The 16,275-nt window shown below is 44.0% G+C and overlaps 1 protein-coding gene across 1 annotated transcript in view; it reads right to left on the reverse strand.

The window, feature by feature from the left end:
* RSBN1L (round spermatid basic protein 1 like) overlaps positions 1–16,275 on the reverse strand; it is a 55,663-nt gene that overhangs the window by 3,123 nt on the left and 36,265 nt on the right. Inside the window, exons 7-9 of the mRNA XM_018560421.1 lie at positions 7,730–7,872; positions 6,595–6,762; positions 2,934–3,042 (exon numbers count right to left, since the gene is read on the reverse strand). Coding sequence (XP_018415923.1) covers positions 2,934–3,042; positions 6,595–6,762; positions 7,730–7,872 — 420 coding nt within the window. The remainder of the gene's footprint in view (positions 1–2,933; positions 3,043–6,594; positions 6,763–7,729; positions 7,873–16,275) is intronic.

Here is a 16,275-nt window from a genome sequence, read left to right on the forward strand (position 1 = left end):
ACACCTCTCCCTTGAACACACTGGGGGGGGGGGGGGAAAAAATGCTGATGAATACAGGTAAAACAATTCAAAACTTTGACCAGTGAATGATTTTTTTTTTAAGCTTTATGCAATTGTGTACCAACTACATTCTGTCATTAGAACATAAAGCTTTATAATAAAAGGGTCTGTTTTTAGCCTTCTTCCAACTTTTTTACATCATTATACATTTGGATGTGTATTAAAACACTCACGGAGATCTTCAGGCTGTGTTGTACCAAATTATGGCCACTAGATGGAGCCAAAAAGCATTGACATTTCCTATGCTCCTCGGCTCCATCTTGTTGCCATAATGAGGTGCAAATCTACAACACAGGAGTTCACAGAGTGACCAGCTCTGCAAACGTTTTACAAATACACTCCTAGATTTTACCAGGGTCAACCGTAGTAATACACAACCACTTCCTTACACATTTTCCTCTTTGACCATGGGCTGAAAAAAAAGAATGCTCAAGTCCTGCTGTAAATGGTCATTATAGAACATAAATACATCCATCAAGCATTCTGGATTATTACAGCTAACTTGTATTAAATGGAATACATATATTTGTAGTATGAGAGCTGAATGCGACGAGGAGAGCCACTTGCTGAGCTTTTTTTGGACAGCATTGAGCTGGTGTTGGATCTTCTGTCAGATTTGTATTGCTTTCTGTGCTTTCACTGTAGAGATCTGCTCCATCCTAACTTTCCTGTGTATGCCTATCTCCCTTTACAGAATCCTCTAAGGCAGGACAAATTAACTTGCAATTCAAGAGCCAGTCTGTCCACTCCAGGAGCCAGATTCATTGATAACTAGAGAAAACCCTGTAAAGTTAGGCGCCAGCTGTAATTGTTAAGGAGCATTGACTTCCTGGCTTCTCAGATTTGTCCAGCCCTGCTCGAAGGGCTAGTTGATTTACCACGAGTGGGATATTCCTGTTTTATGTGGAACCTGGTAGGCTCAGTAACCTACTTATTTCTTTAGATCTCTCAGGTACCTCCATGCAAGACCTGCCATTTATAGATTCTCTGTTCCCACCCACCAACAACAATGAAATAAGGCCCATAGTACTAAAACATAAAGGAAGTGCTAACCGTAGGGACAAGCTATACCAATGAAATCATATACAGCATCTAAAAAATAGCGACACAAATTCAATAGCAAAAGTAAATCCATGTAGTCCCTAAATACAATCATAAGCAATCAAAACCAATAACTGTTCTGATCTCTGCACCCTTCTTACCTTAAACAGGGTTAGTGGAAGAAAAACAAAGTGAAAAACAATGCTTCATACAAAAACCCAACAAAAAAAGGATTGTCAGGCCCAAGTAATAACAGAAGTGGTTCACCTGATAAACTGCTATATTTGGGGATATTTCCTGTAAAATTGCTGTTCCTAAATGAGGTGTAATCTCCTAAATGGGAACAGACAGTAATAGAGTTGACAGAGGTTCTAACCCCCCTTTCTCCATCAAACACGTAAAAGGTTTTAGCAGGAGTTGGACTTTAAGAAAGCCAAAAACATAGTCCCAGGAACACTGGTGGACTAGACTCTGCCCTGCTTCATGTAATCCGGCCCAAGAGCATATGTCTGTGTCCTCTCTGATCCCTGCTACTCTCCCCCGCCTGTGTCAGCAGAGGCATCGGAGGGGACACAGACCAGCACCAAGCAGGGCGGCACAGGGAAGAGACAGCTGTCACAGGAGGCCGAGTTCTCCGCACACTGGATCCTCATTCTCTCTTTCTAATTTGAAAGGGAAATATTAGAGTCTGTTTAGACCCCGACAGTAAATAAAAAAAAGGAGAAAAGATATACAGGCGGTTCCCGGTTTACATACATGATAGGGACTTTAGGTTTGTACTTAAGTTGAATTTGTATGCAAGTCGGAACACGTAAATTTTTTAAGTGTTGTTCAGAAGATAATATAATAAAAAACATTTTTTTTATTTAAAATGACACACCAAAAAAAGTTTTCGATTTTATAAACTTTTGTTTTGTGTTTGCATTTTTAATTTTTATTTAACTTTTTTTTTTAAATTGTCTTTTTAAAATTTAATTTTTTTTTAAACTTAATTTTTTTATTTTAATGCTCTGAGCAATAGCCAGCCTGCTATTGGATATTTCACATTGCAATAGCCAATAGCAGGCTGGTTATTGCATCTGCCCACTGCCTGCTCTCAATCAGCAGAGGAGGGGCCTGAAGGAGAAAGTTCTCTATCAGGTCCTCCCATGCTGAGCAGTGCAGTGGGCGGGTGCAATAGCCAGCTTGCTATTGGTTATTGCATTATACAATATCCAATAGCAGGCTGGGTATGGCTGCAGATGAAGAGGTGCCAGGGCAGAGAAGCCGCGGCCGGACGGGGAAGAGAAGCCGACGGACCGGGGGAAGAGGAGGCCGGGACAGCAGCGGAGGTACGGGGGGCAGCGGCGCAATGCAGCGGTCTGAGTCCCCGCTGCCTCCACCTATACAGGCGGGAGAGCAGAGCGGATTTGAAGGGACACAGGCCAATGCAGCCACAGCAGCTTCCGGTACATTTAGGAGAACTGTGGACCCTGGTTCATAAGTACGGAATGTCCGTAAGTCGTGTGTGTGTGTAAAATATAATTTTAAAAAATGATGTTAACATTTTTTTAAAAGGTTGGGGGGAAAAAAAATAATTTTCAGTTTGGGCCTGACTATTTTTTTTCTGTCTAAAATTTGTATTTTGGTGCATCTCTAGTTGCCGGGGGTGCTAGGATAAGTACCCCAAGAAACTGCAGAGAAATCACATGCACATCTGCATTTTTTCTAAATTTCTCAGCTGCTGCAAAGAACCAGAGTATCTATTTTTTCTACTGCAGAAGGAAAGCCTAAACCAGTTTCCCTTTAGTCCAGTGTTATAAATGACTGTCTCCATGGTAGTGTCCACTTACCTGTGATAAGGGGGGTTCATGCAGGTCTAGCTGCAATCTTTGTACCACCTCTAAGAAATCTTCAGCATGAAAACATATTACATCTTTGGTTATCCGAGGCTGCTCATTCCTAGAAAGGGAAATAAACAAACCGTTATTTTACCATTACATGACATGATAATACATGACAATTCCAATACCAACTACTTCAAGAACTCCTCCAGGCAAGATTGTTCTACCTCCACACTGCAAGGGTTACGTGGTCATTTTTGTCTAGGTGCTGAAGTTCGACTCACCTGGACCACCAAGCCTGGCTGCCTGCTTCTTCGGCCACTGAAGCCTCTCTCCTACTCTGCAACATTGGAATGTCATCAGTGTCCTCATATCTATACACTGTGTATAGAATGTGAAGATTTACAGGATCTTAGACTGCTGCAGCATAGAGGGAGCGAGGCTCCTGGACCAGTTTAAGAGCAAGCTGGATCAGGTGAGTATAACGTTTTTTGACAAAAACCGATGCAGTAAACCTTGCAGTGCAGCACGGTGGTAGCCCTACTGCAAGGGTTAATACAAATTCTGCTTTCATATATTTAACACCTGAAAAGAAATGATCACTATGAAATGGGGGTGTTTGTAATAGAGAACACAATGGTCCAAGCTGCGCACGCACACACACTAGGGATGCACCGATACCAGTGCCGATTCGGAGTATTTGGGCGAGTACTCGCCCAAATGCTCCGATGCCTAGCACGAGTACTTCCGGTATCAGGAAGCCGGGCAGCGTGTCATTACACGCTGCCCGGTTTCCCGATTGGCAGCGGCTCCATGCTCTCTCGTCGACTTGTGAGGTAAGGTTACCTTACCTTAGTATGTGCAGCCTGTCACCCCCGGGGCCTCTCCAGCGAGAACACCGACTTCCTCCGGTACCCAGCCAGAGCCGTCTGGCCAATCAGGAAGCCGTGCGCCGTGTAATGACGCGACGCCCTGCTTTCTGAATGGCCGGGAGGCCGGTCCCATGCTCCCTCCTCATAAGATGAGGAGGGAGCATGAAGCCAGCTTCCCGGGTACCGGAGGAAGGCCGCGTTCTCGCTGGAGAGGCCCACGGGGGTGACAGGCTGCACATACTAAGGTAAGAGGGGACTTTCTTGTTAATCGGGAAGCCGGGTGGCGGGTCTTTACACACTGCCCGGCTTCCCGGCTAATCAGGAAGCCAGGTGGCAAATCATTACACAGCAGCCCTCACAATGGGGAAGGTAGGGGCATTGATCTGAGCCAATATAGGCTCAGTATGTGAACATACTTACAGGTGAAGTAAAGTAATGACCTCTTCAGTGTACTGCTTCTTAACTGTTGTCCAATCACAGTCCGGGGGGCAGGTGGGTGACTGAGCTGTAATGCTTAACTGCAGTATAAAGAAGTGGTCACCAGTCTAGCTGTGCTGATTGCCAGGGGTTTCTGGTTTACAAGCATGGCTGAAAACAATTACATAGCCTTCGGCAGGTTAAACAGTTCAAGCAAATGTATTTTGACTATTTAGTGTTTTGCCTGGAGTTCATCTTAGAGGAAAAGAGAAAGTGTAAAGACCAAAATATGGAAGCTGGCATTACTACCGTAGCTTGTTTGTCACATAGTCAGAAGCGTACAGTCAGTGAAGTGTCCTGACAACTGTCCAGGAAAGATATTTAAGGTCAATGTCTCACTAGGTAGTGAAGCCAGGATCAGGATAATCAGCCCATGGGCAATCTATTACAGATAAGCCAGCAATGTCAACTGTCATTTCTCCATCTTTAAAGATAGTTGTAATTTTAAAAACACAGAAGTTTGCCCATGACAACCAACCAGCTTCTCTCTTCACTTTGTTGAAATGAAAGGGGGAAGCTGATTGGTTGCCATGCACAGCAGCTCCAGATTTTGTCTGCTCCAGTTTTGATAAAATTCCCCAACAGGTTATATTGTTTCCAAATATAACCTGTTACCTCCTAAGTTTTTCTCTACATTTGCTTTAAAAAGGTATCGTTACAGGCCTAGGCAAGTGAGGAAAGGCCCCAGGTACTCATAAACCTGGGCAGCTGATGAGGGTTTTTAGGTAAACTGAGGTAAGGCTGGCAATGGAGACTGGAGATCTACGTGGCGCTTCAGGAGCAGGAAAAGCAGCAGGATGAAGCTTTCTCCAAGCTGAATGAGGGGAAAAAGTGCGCTGAGCACACATTGCTACACCCAACAGATGGCATCGGCTAGTCATTTGGCCTTAATCCTTACTGCGGGAAAACCAGTGGTGGCAGGAAATTTGAAAAGGTGCAAACAGTGAGGTAGCTCCCAATGCTTTAGCCTAAATAGCCTTACTCACAAGGGAGTCTTCAGAAACTGGGTCACAACTAGGGCTATGCCACAGCTCTGGACCTGGAAAGAGCTCCGTGGCTAACGAACACATGACACTTAAGTCTGGAAAGTGCCACAATGCAGGGCCCAGTGCTCCATGGTCACATTCCAGGCTCGCCCCACAAGGTACAGGTACAGCCTCCAAAGCTAAGCTGAGGCAACGCTGATCTAGATAGCTGGAATATAGAGACAAGCTCTACCAGAGGTCTCAACTTGATTGAAGGAAAAAAATTCCACACAGCAAAATAAGAGCTGAAGAAAAGGATGTCCTCCTAGGGCACTAGTAAACTAAGGCACGGTGAGCAGAAGAGGAGTTATACAAGGGCTTGCTTACAATCTTTCTTTTTCAGAGTTCTAAACCTCCTGTAGGTGGCAGTATAACCTGGCTTCTATGTATCTATGACACTTTGAATGAGGTCAGGCTCCCTTTTACGGCAAGATAGTTTATCCAATTGTCCAATGGTTTTCTAGAAAGCCAATAAATGTACTGCATACGCATTTTTATTCTGACCAAAAAAATCTCCTGCATTTAGCCCCTATATTACACTTTAGCCTGTATACTTTACGTTGATAACACTGAAATGGTAAACGCTGAATCTATTGAAAAGAACCCTTAAGACAGCCATAAAAACAAAGCTTAAAGAAGAACTCTGGGAAAACATTTTATTAACCCTTGCAATGGGGCTACCCCCACACTGCAAGGGTTAAGTGCTCGTTTTCATCTCGGGACTAAAAGGGACTCGTCTGAATCTCAGAGCTGGCCAGCTGTCATAGCTCTTCCTCCAGCCTCTCTCTTTCTACACAGCAATGGTATGTCCCTTGGTGTCCCAACATCTTCTAAACCAGATGTCTCAAAGTACAGGCCAGCGAGCCGATGCTATGTGGCCCGCAGCCAGCTGACAAGTCAATTGAGTTTGAGACGCCCTGCACCGTGTATTGGACATGATGACTCAGGGACCTCAGACCACTGCAGCGGAGGGGGGGGGGGGGGGGGGCGCGGAAGACCCTGGAAGGACAAGTCTAACAACAAGCCGGCAAGGAAGATCGGGTGAGTATACCTTTTTTATTTGCAAGAATGAATACATTTTTTTCCCGGAGTTGTTTTAATATAGCACATGTAATGGCCGAGTGCTGTACGGACCATCACTATAATATCTGCTAAAGAGCCAGTAAAATACAGAAGAAAATAATGATGTACTCTTATGCCTTATGTTTAATTGAGATGAAAAATGAACAAAATCAATATGCATGCAATACACAGAATAAAAGCCAACACACTGCTGTTTATTTGCAAGCTGCTTACCACTCTCCACAGTGCACTGCTTTTAGTACACCTACAGCTGCGGTGGTCTGACGCTCAAAGCCCTGTCCTATGTGGTCAGCATGTGCCCTTGTCCTATCTTCAAACAGCATTTCCCGAGGCTCACTAGCCCGAGGTAGGTACTGCAGGTTTTTTATTTCATTGGTAGTTCTAAAACACAAAAAGTAATAAATGTTAAAGCATAACGTAACCTCGGCATATACCAATTAACCAACCAAGATGTTTAACACGTTTATTAAGTTAAATAGATTGAAGTTTGTGCAAATAGGTAATTCCCAGCTTTTTTTACAGCTGATCCCAATAAATGGCCCATTGACAACATATGGTGGATGCAAGCCAACATGTGCAGGATCCATTGTACTGTTCATATTCACTTATACATGCCCTCTTGTACCTTGTAAATGTGTGTGTACTATGCATTGCTTGGATCTACCGTGCCACCAATGAGTGGTCACATTTTTCCAGGTTCCCCTGTAAAAAACTATGCTTTCAATTACTAAGCAGACAGCATTGACATTGGCTTCAGGCCCAGTACTCTTTATTGACCCTGTCACCTCCAACACAGTAGTTCTAGCATAGCACTGTACATTTAAGTCTTAATCTCCAACTGTAGATTAACCACTCCGCCTCCTTTTGTGCATGACCTGTATATTAAACGTTTATCTAATGCACCATTACCATGCTCCATGTTTTAACCCCCTCAATATCAGCAAGTTTCTTCAGTGCACAAACATTGTGGCAAATTAATCAAATCACCTTGGGGTGTACATACATTTCAAAAAGGGGTCACTTGGGGGGGGGGAGGGGGTGATTCTCTACAACAGAAAGAGAACGTTTTTTGGTCTTTGACCCCTTTTCCTAGTGAAAAAAAAAAAGTTAATACCACCAAAAGGGTGCTTTATATTAACTTGCGCACAGTGTTGTGTGACAGAGTGATTCTCAGTAAAACTATCACAGCACTGAAAAGTGAAAAATGGCCTCGAAATAAAAAGTGGGGTATAACATGCCGGTCCTGAAGAGGATAAACTATTTTTTGAACATAAGCCCTGTGCTGTTATCGTTGCAAGCATAGCTACTAACAAAAATCTCCTAGGACTAGGCTGAAAACTCTATATACCTTTTTCTTTTGAATGGAGACTTTGGCATGTCAGCCACAGGGATCATCTGTTCTCCTGGGCGCACCCACATTATAGGACCATCATCGCTTTCTTTGCGGCTTTTTAGCTGAAGACTTGAATACGTTCCCCACGGCAAAGTGCGCTGTCATTCAAGTGAAAGTTTGACACAATCAGTTTGTACACATTGCTGCTAAACATGGAATTAAACAGTAGCAAATGTTATTTGTATTATTGAAACAATATCCAGGTCCCATTTATGCAGAAATTGCCCTTGTATATACACAACTATAAAATATATACACAACTATAAAATCACAGGCCCCAAAACGTGTTGAATGTTGTCAGGTCAGAGCAATAACATGTTGCTAATTGTGGGGAAGAGGATCTGCGAGGAGAGGGTCTGGTGAGCCACTTTAATACTTTCACTTATAGGTATTGTCTAACCACGGTTTTACATTACCATTTACAATATTCATTTCACACAAAATCTTTCAAATCTTTTTTCTTATATTCCTATCAATAGGAATTTGTGTCTGATCCTTTCCACCATTTTGCATCTTGGGTTCCACCTAAGAGCAGATACCACAAGCTGCCTTTCGCCTCTATTAAGGTATCCCTACCTTAATAGATCGTATGCGATCGCGTTTTCGTCTGATATTCGTAAGGTTGATGGGCAGTGTACAACAGAAAATACTGTACAAATCGATGGACTTTTAGCAGGTTAGAAAACTTTGGTCGATCACAAGATTTTCGCAAGGTTGGTGGCGTTTCCGTACGATATACACTGCACATACGAAAATACGTGCGGTCGATTACCGCAATTCGTGCAGGTGCTTTCTTCTGAATTACCGCTGATCCACCCTTGCGATAATCGGGCTGCTGTACGAAAATCGTACGACGATTCGATCATCGGACGAAAAGTGTCCTCCGATGATGTGTATGGGCAACCGTAGCCAGACTAATCTCTTAGACTGCCTTCGTGGTCAAGATCCACTTCCAACTGTCTTCCCCCAGTCCAGTGAAAAGTGCCAAAGGTAGTCCCAGCGTAAAATTAGGTATAAGGAAAATCAGGTATTAATAGGTAAAAGGTAAAAGGTGGCATTTGCACTCTTTGCTCTTAGGCAGGACTACTGCTTTTAAAAAGTTTACAGCTGAAGTTGAGAAATAAAAATGTTTGAGTCAACAGCACCAAACACATGAGATATGTGTATTGGTGTGCATCCCCTTACCTGCAGCAGCTACTTCTTGCAAAAATGGTCCCCTCACTGCTGTAGTTTTTCAAGCCCAGTATACGTGCTTCAACTTTCGGCCAGTTTATCAAGAACTGGCCGAAAGTTTCGAATTCGATGTGTGGGTGCTGCTTTCGGCACCTTTCCGACTGGCATCCCCTTGATCAGCTGATTGAAGGAGCATGTCGGAAAATTGCTGGCGGAACAGGGCTAGCAACCAATCAGCTGCCAGCTCTGTTTGGGTATTCAGAATTAGGGCTGCGGAAATTAAAGATTCCTTGATTAATCGTAAATTTTTTTGATCGATTAAATATCTTTTGATCGGTACTCACCTCTCCTCCGGCTTCCGGGATGTCCGTGACGTCACCGGACTCCTCCCCCCTTCCCCAAGTGGCTCCGTCGGCTATCGAATGGAAGGGGGGAGGAGTCCGGTGATGTGCTTCTATAGTGCAGTGTATACCAGCTAGTCGCATGCTGTGCTGGTTCTCCTGCTGTCACGGATCTCTCCACCATTTGAAGACGCCGCTCTCAGTCTCCAGCTCAACCCCTCCTGCATCGCAGGTTTCCGTCTCACTCTGCTGACATCCAGAAACCGCAAGTAGCCTGGGTCATCTGACCCTACCTTCAGTCCTGTTACAAACGTTATCCTGATCCTTATAACTAGTGGGGACTCCTAATAGAGCCTGCTGCTTATTTCCTGAGTTATACTGTGGATTCTGGACTATGCTATAAATGCCTGGAGATAACCATTGATGATTATTGCCTATACCCTATACTGTGGATTACTGAATTGTGTAATTACTACCAATTTATAACTCCAATACTAATATTACTCACGATCCGTGTGGTGACTTCTGAACTGTGAGGTTACTACCTAGTGCTACCGCTACTAACAGTGCATATCCCGCTTATATCGGCCTCACTACTTGCAACCGTGTAATACGTATAAGATTCTAACACACTAATCCAGCACGTTATTATTCTGAGTTGTCCCACTCAAGCAGCGGCCATATTGAGTGGGGCACGTGAGATTAATAACGTGCTGGATTAGTGTGATCCTATTTTATTACTTAATTGATGTGATGTATGTGTATAGGCCAATGTAGCTGGATCTGTATGTGCGTTATAATTAATCGAAATTAATAGATTAAAAACATTTTTGATTAACTGCTTGAAGACCAGGTGTTTAGATCCCCTACCTGGCCAGGCCATTTTTCAGTGTTCAGCGCTGCAGTACTTTGACTGACATTTATTCCGTCATGCAACGCTGTACTGAAATGAATTTTATACCATTTTTTGGGGACAGATAGAGCTTTATTTTGGTGGTATTTAATCACCACTGCGGGTTTTATTTTTTACTATATTTCAGGAGAAATTACTGAAAATTTTAAAAAATTTTTTTTACATTATGCTATAAAACAACTAATATTACCCACTTTTTTGGTAAAATATAAAAGACGGGGTCACGTCGGGTAAATAGACACCAAACATGTCAAGCGTAAAAATTGCGCGCACTCGCAAAAAACTAGCATACCCAAAATTGGCCATAGGCGACGCTTTAAAAGCTTTTACCGCTCATCAGTTTAGTGTTATCAGTGATTGATGGCCCTAGAACTATTGCTCTCATTCCGACGTTCGCGGCGATATGTAACATGTGCGGCGTAATGGGTGCAATCGTCGTTTTCGCAGGTATGCGCACCTGACGCATGTTTACATGCGTGTATGTAGGGGTGGGGACTTTAAATTTTTGTACTATTTTTTTTTTTTTCACTTAACTTTATTGCTATCACAGAGGGGGCTGAGAAACCCCCTTATGTGATAGCAAAAGAGGTGACAGGTCCTCTTTATGGAGACATCAGGGGGTCTCAAGACCCCTAATGTCACCTAGGACCCCCCTGAAGAAGCTGATGAAGCAGAGATCTGCACGCCCAGTTACATCCAAGAAGCTCCCGGCAGGCCGTGTATACACAGCGGCTGGCCGGGAGGTAGTTAATAGAACACGAAAATTTTAATCAGTAACAGCCCTATTCAGAATACAAGGAAAAGAGGAGATTCCTCAATCAACACTTGCAAGTGTTGATAGAGGAATCTGTTATATTCAGCCGGCAGGTTGAGAGCTTGTTCACACCATGTCTGGACCAGAACAGTTTGTTCCTGGACCGAAAAAAAATCCCAATGTATCCCTAAGGTATTTCTAGGCTCTGTTCACACCAGCGCAGTGCGTTCCGGTCTAGACCAAAAAAAAATAAAAAAATACTGCCTTATTTTCTCTGGTCTGGAATGCACTGTAACCAGTGGCATAACAAATCACCATAGCAACCAAGGCGGCCGCTATGGGGCCCGGCCTGATGCCGTTCGGGCCGCCTGGTATCCTCTGCTGGTGGCTTTCAGTGGCGGCTGAAGACGAACACGCCGCTGTTCAGATCACTGACAGTAATCTGTGCAGCAGCGCGTTCCTCTCCACAGAGTCAATGAGAGCCAGCAGCGGATGTGGAGGAGGCGGGGCCCGCCGACAGATGAGGCGGGGCCCATCAGCGACCGTGGAGGAAGAGGAGGCAGCGACCAGCTCACCTGAGGAGCAAAACAAATGGCAAACACACTCATCAATTTGTTACCAGCTTTACAGCAAGGTGCACATGGAAGGGCTTCAAAGAGCAAAACGTTTCCCGGCACACTTGACAGCCAGCATGCAAAAAAATAATTTAAAAAAACCTGTCTAACCACCAAGGTTAAAAGCAGAGGTTTAGATACACGTCTTCTGCAGAAAATGTGAAAGCCGCACAGCCACGTCAAGGCACCTCCATATAGTGCGGTCCTAACTCTAAACTATGAGAGTTTCCATCTTGGAGCACATGGGGCAGAAGATTAAATTGGGTGCAGGGTTGTCAGGAGGAAGCTCAACCTCCCTTAAAAAGGCACAGGTACACACAAGGGACCCCCGCACCTGAGGGTGAGCCTGCAAGTTTACCCTCAGGTGGGATCTCGAGTGGGCTCTGCAAGGGGTATAACTAGAAATCCCGGGGCCCCATACAAAATTTTGCTATGGGGCCCTGTGATTTCTAGTTAAGCCCCTGACTGGAACGCATCAGAAAAGCATACAAGACTGCACCTGAAATATAAATTTTAAACTTTAAAAAAAAAAAAACAAGTAAAAATGCACTGCACTGAGTTTGCAGATCTGCTCCGAAGATGGTGTGAACAAGCCCTGAATGAAGAAAATAGAAGCATGTATACCTAACTTCACTCAGTGGCGCTGATACCATGCAGAATACAAGGCGTTCTGTTCATGAGCAAGGGTAAAAGGGGGTGTATAATCGTCACTAGCATGTGCCGAAGCAAGCCAGGAGTACATCCGAAGCTGTGTTATTCGTCATGAAAAAAGCATGAATGATATACTAAACAGCAGTGATCTGGACCTGGGATAAACCTCAGTGAGTTTTTTTCTTTTTTAAACAAAACAGAAATGAGAAAACTCTCAGCCTGGAGTTCTGCTTTAACATAACTCTGAAAAACTGGATTTTTCTACAGACTGTAAAATCCTTTGTTTTGGAGTGCATTAAGGGACACAGGGTTAGTAGTAATTCTGAGACATAGAGGTTAACTGATGCCCTCAGGAGGATTGGGACACTGACAAATAAAAAAAAGCCATTGGCCAGTCCGGTATAACCTGTTCCCAGCATCCTGCGCCCCTCCAGGAACTCCAAGAAATGTATTTACCGTTAAGTACAAAAACCCAGTTTTCTTTATCCTTTATTATTAGGGACACAGAATCAGTAGTAATTCTGAAACATATGGGGCATCCTAAAGCAGTCCAACTGAGGGGTAGGCAATCCAATATACTCTAACCAGTTCCACCTCCTTATATCCAATTTATGTGCCTTGGGGACCTTGGCGCTCAGTGGAGGTTCCTGTCCATCCTTAAGATCCCTCAATGCATAAATCACTGGCAGACGAGCAGGGATGCTTCTAAAAAAAAAAAAAAATCTAATTACTTTTATTTCATCTTGGCATAAAAACAGCAGACAAATGAATGCTGTAAGCATTTGCTTATCTGCTGTTTTTATGCCAAGATGAAATAAAAGTGATTTTTTTAGAAGGATCTCTGCTCGCGAGGCGGTGATTATGCATTAAAGGGTAGGCAGCACAGTAACAGAGATGCTAAGAAGCCCACATAATAACATATAATACTGGGGTCTGCCTGCAGCTCAAAGACCTGGCATCAGATGAGCTCTGAACATCTCTCTAGTAAAACTTAGAGAACAGAAAACCAGATGAAAGCCTTGTAAATCTGGGAAACCTTTGCCCTATGCCCAAAAACCTAGGCGGCACATTTACAAACCTAGCAGTGTGCCTTGACCAGAAAGGGAAGAACCTTATCCTTCCAACCATAAGCTTGGATCATGAGAACTGATATTTGACACCTAGAAATAATGGAGCGAGAAACAGATTACCCTTTGTGGGAACCACCAGGAATGACAAAAAAGAGCATCAGTCTTTTATTGAAGCAGTAGCTGAGCCATCGACCCTCACAGTTTGAACCGCATCCATGTAAAAGGAGGGCAATCTCTCCCTGATGAGCTTGAGCTGGAAAGAGGGACAGGACATTTGCGCAGGTCAGAGTACCACATCTTCCTAGGTCAATTCAGAGCTGAGTGGAACCAGAATGCCCTCATCCCATTTGTGTGGAGTAAAAAAAAAAGAGGTGGTTTCAGAAGAGGCTAGGTGTAGATTAGGCTGTACTGATCCAATGTAGCCTCCAGAGTATCCACTGCTGTCCCCAGAGGATCTCTGCACCTGAAGACAAACTTGTCCAGTTAGTTGTTAAACCTGGATGTCAACATTGTCTCCACCTGAGAAAGAGATCCTGGAATACCCTTGTAGTAACCACTCCCCTGGGTCCAGTTGCTGCCAGCTGAGGTAGTATGCCTGACAATTGTCCACACCTGGCATGTGAATGGTGGACAAGGCTGAAACTGCTTCACATACATGGCAAGACATCTGGTTCCTACCTGATTGCTGATGGAAGCCATAGGTTTGGTGTTCTCAGACTGAATCTTGGTCAGATAAACCTCCAGGTCAGGGTGTCCAGCAGGGACAACCAACTCTCCAACAGCTTCAGTAGGTTGATCCAGAGACAGGACTTAAAAACCAAGTCTGCTGCTCCAACAAGGTGTCTAAAACACAAAGAAGGGAGGCAAGACTTCTTTGGGGGGGGGTTGCAGTGACTGACCGTCACTACTCTCCACAGAGAGACAGCGTTGACCGATTAGCTCAGTGCAGTGCAGCATTCCATGCTGGCTCCATTGTACTTTCCCTGTACTCCTACTTTAAAGGAGAAAAAGGGAGGGAAAAGTTAGTTTGTGTCCTCCCGTTACCCTAAGGAGAACTATGGAGAAAAGCCCTGACCCCATAGTTCTCCTTTAAGAAGTCTCACACCACATTATTAGAAACTGATAGGGTGTCTTTAAGCTTGGGTGTAAAAGCAGCAGATTGCAGTTCCTCAGGTGCAGACTAATCCAAAGAGGATTAAGGCCTTGTTCACACCAAATGCAGACCAGATCCGGTCAGGTTTCTGCACACGCAGTGCAGTGGGTTGTGCTGCGTTTCAGACGCGTTTAGGGCCGGTTTTGGTAAAAATAAAAATATATATTTTTTTTTAACATGGGCTTTCAGGCACTTGCATGCGTTTTTGATGCGTTGCAGACCAGATCAGGTAAAATAGGGCTTGCCGCAGTTTTTTCATCCGGTCTGGATCTGGATCCGCACGCTGCGATGTGAACTGGAGGTCAAAATACCATAGGAATACATTGGACGCAGTTTTGATCCCGTCTGCACCTGCTCTGGTCCGGTTCTGCTCCGCGCTTGGTGTGAACAAGGCCTTATAAGACACCTCTTCAGACAGGGTATCCACAGCAGAAGGCTCACAGGCCACAACGGCTGCAGGAATGTGAGATAAAGAGTCTACATTCAGAGCCAGTAATCATAGTGACAACCTGGTTCTTAAAATTCAGCATGGCAGCTGAAAACTCGTCCTTGGATGAAAAAAGAAGGTGGGTGCTGCACCTGACCGTGCAAGGATGGAGTCTACGGACTCAAACAGGAAACAATGGTCTAGGCTGTTGGTGCCAGAACCTTGAGAAGGTAGTCCCAGAGCTGTCACTAAATCATGAGCTGGAGAGGCCTAAAGCATTTCATTGCACTTGGGATCCCACATACCTGTACTGCTACACAGTAGAAACTGAAGAGTACATCAAGTTAACAACCTTTGGTATTCACAAAACCAATGCCAATAGCATAAGGGTAATGATTGAAGGTGAGCAAACCACTGTAAGCAGAAGCAAGGACAATCTGAGGTGAAATGAAATCATGTGCACCAAAAAGGCACGAGATAGCACAAGGTCATACAAAATAACAGGGCATGGTAACCCTTTCTCCAACTGACAAATTGGGAAGCTTCCAATAGTAACTCAAAGCAAAAAGTACTAGAGGCTGGCTCACAGCAAGTGTTTATGCGCTGTACTTCTAGTGCACATTACAACTGGGGGAAAACTAGTAAATAGGTTGCATACCATGACTTTGCATAGGCTCACTCACAAGTGAATCAACAGACTCATCAGAGCCATACCAGAGGTAATGCCACGGCTCTGAGCCTGGAAAGCACTCTGCGGCTAGCTGACATAGGACAAAGTCTGTGAAAGCACCATGAGCAGAGACCAGTGCCCTAAGCTCACATTTCAGGCAAGTCCTGCATCTTTGGTCCAGCGGGTTCTAGGTACCGCCCTCCAAGGTTATGCCGACGATTAGCCAATCTGGATAGCTGCACAGAAAGCTCAGCAGCCGATGAAGTCTTAATTAAAGACAAAAAAAAAAAAAAAAAAATTCAGGAAAAAGTAAAAAATGGCAAGTAAAATGGGTAAATGTTTCTGGATAGAAAAGACGAGGCATGCATCCTGGAAAAGCCAATAGCGCAAATATTTTTGTTTATTAAGACATCCATCTTGCTAGGAAAAAACTGAAGCATGCTTGAAATGGGAGGTGGCAGTATAACCCACATGTCTCAGAAGTACTACTTATCCTGTCTTCTTTAATGAACCGTAAAGAAATGATTCTTTAAGAATAAACCTAACATGAATTGAAAGTGAAATTGTGCTCCATTTTAAAGTTCTGAGGTAGAAGTACTACTGAAGACCCTGCTGCTCTGCACATAACCTGATAAAATTATATAGTTTATAATTTAGCTGGAGTCTAAACAAAATGTACAGTAAATTCCCCATTATCCAGCATTCAAGCAACCGGGCCTTCTCAAACATGACATG

Source organism: Nanorana parkeri, unplaced genomic scaffold (genome assembly GCF_000935625.1).
Source record: "Nanorana parkeri isolate BGI_ZX_2015 unplaced genomic scaffold, ASM93562v1 scaffold454, whole genome shotgun sequence".
NCBI classification, from domain to species: domain Eukaryota; kingdom Metazoa; phylum Chordata; class Amphibia; order Anura; family Dicroglossidae; genus Nanorana; species Nanorana parkeri.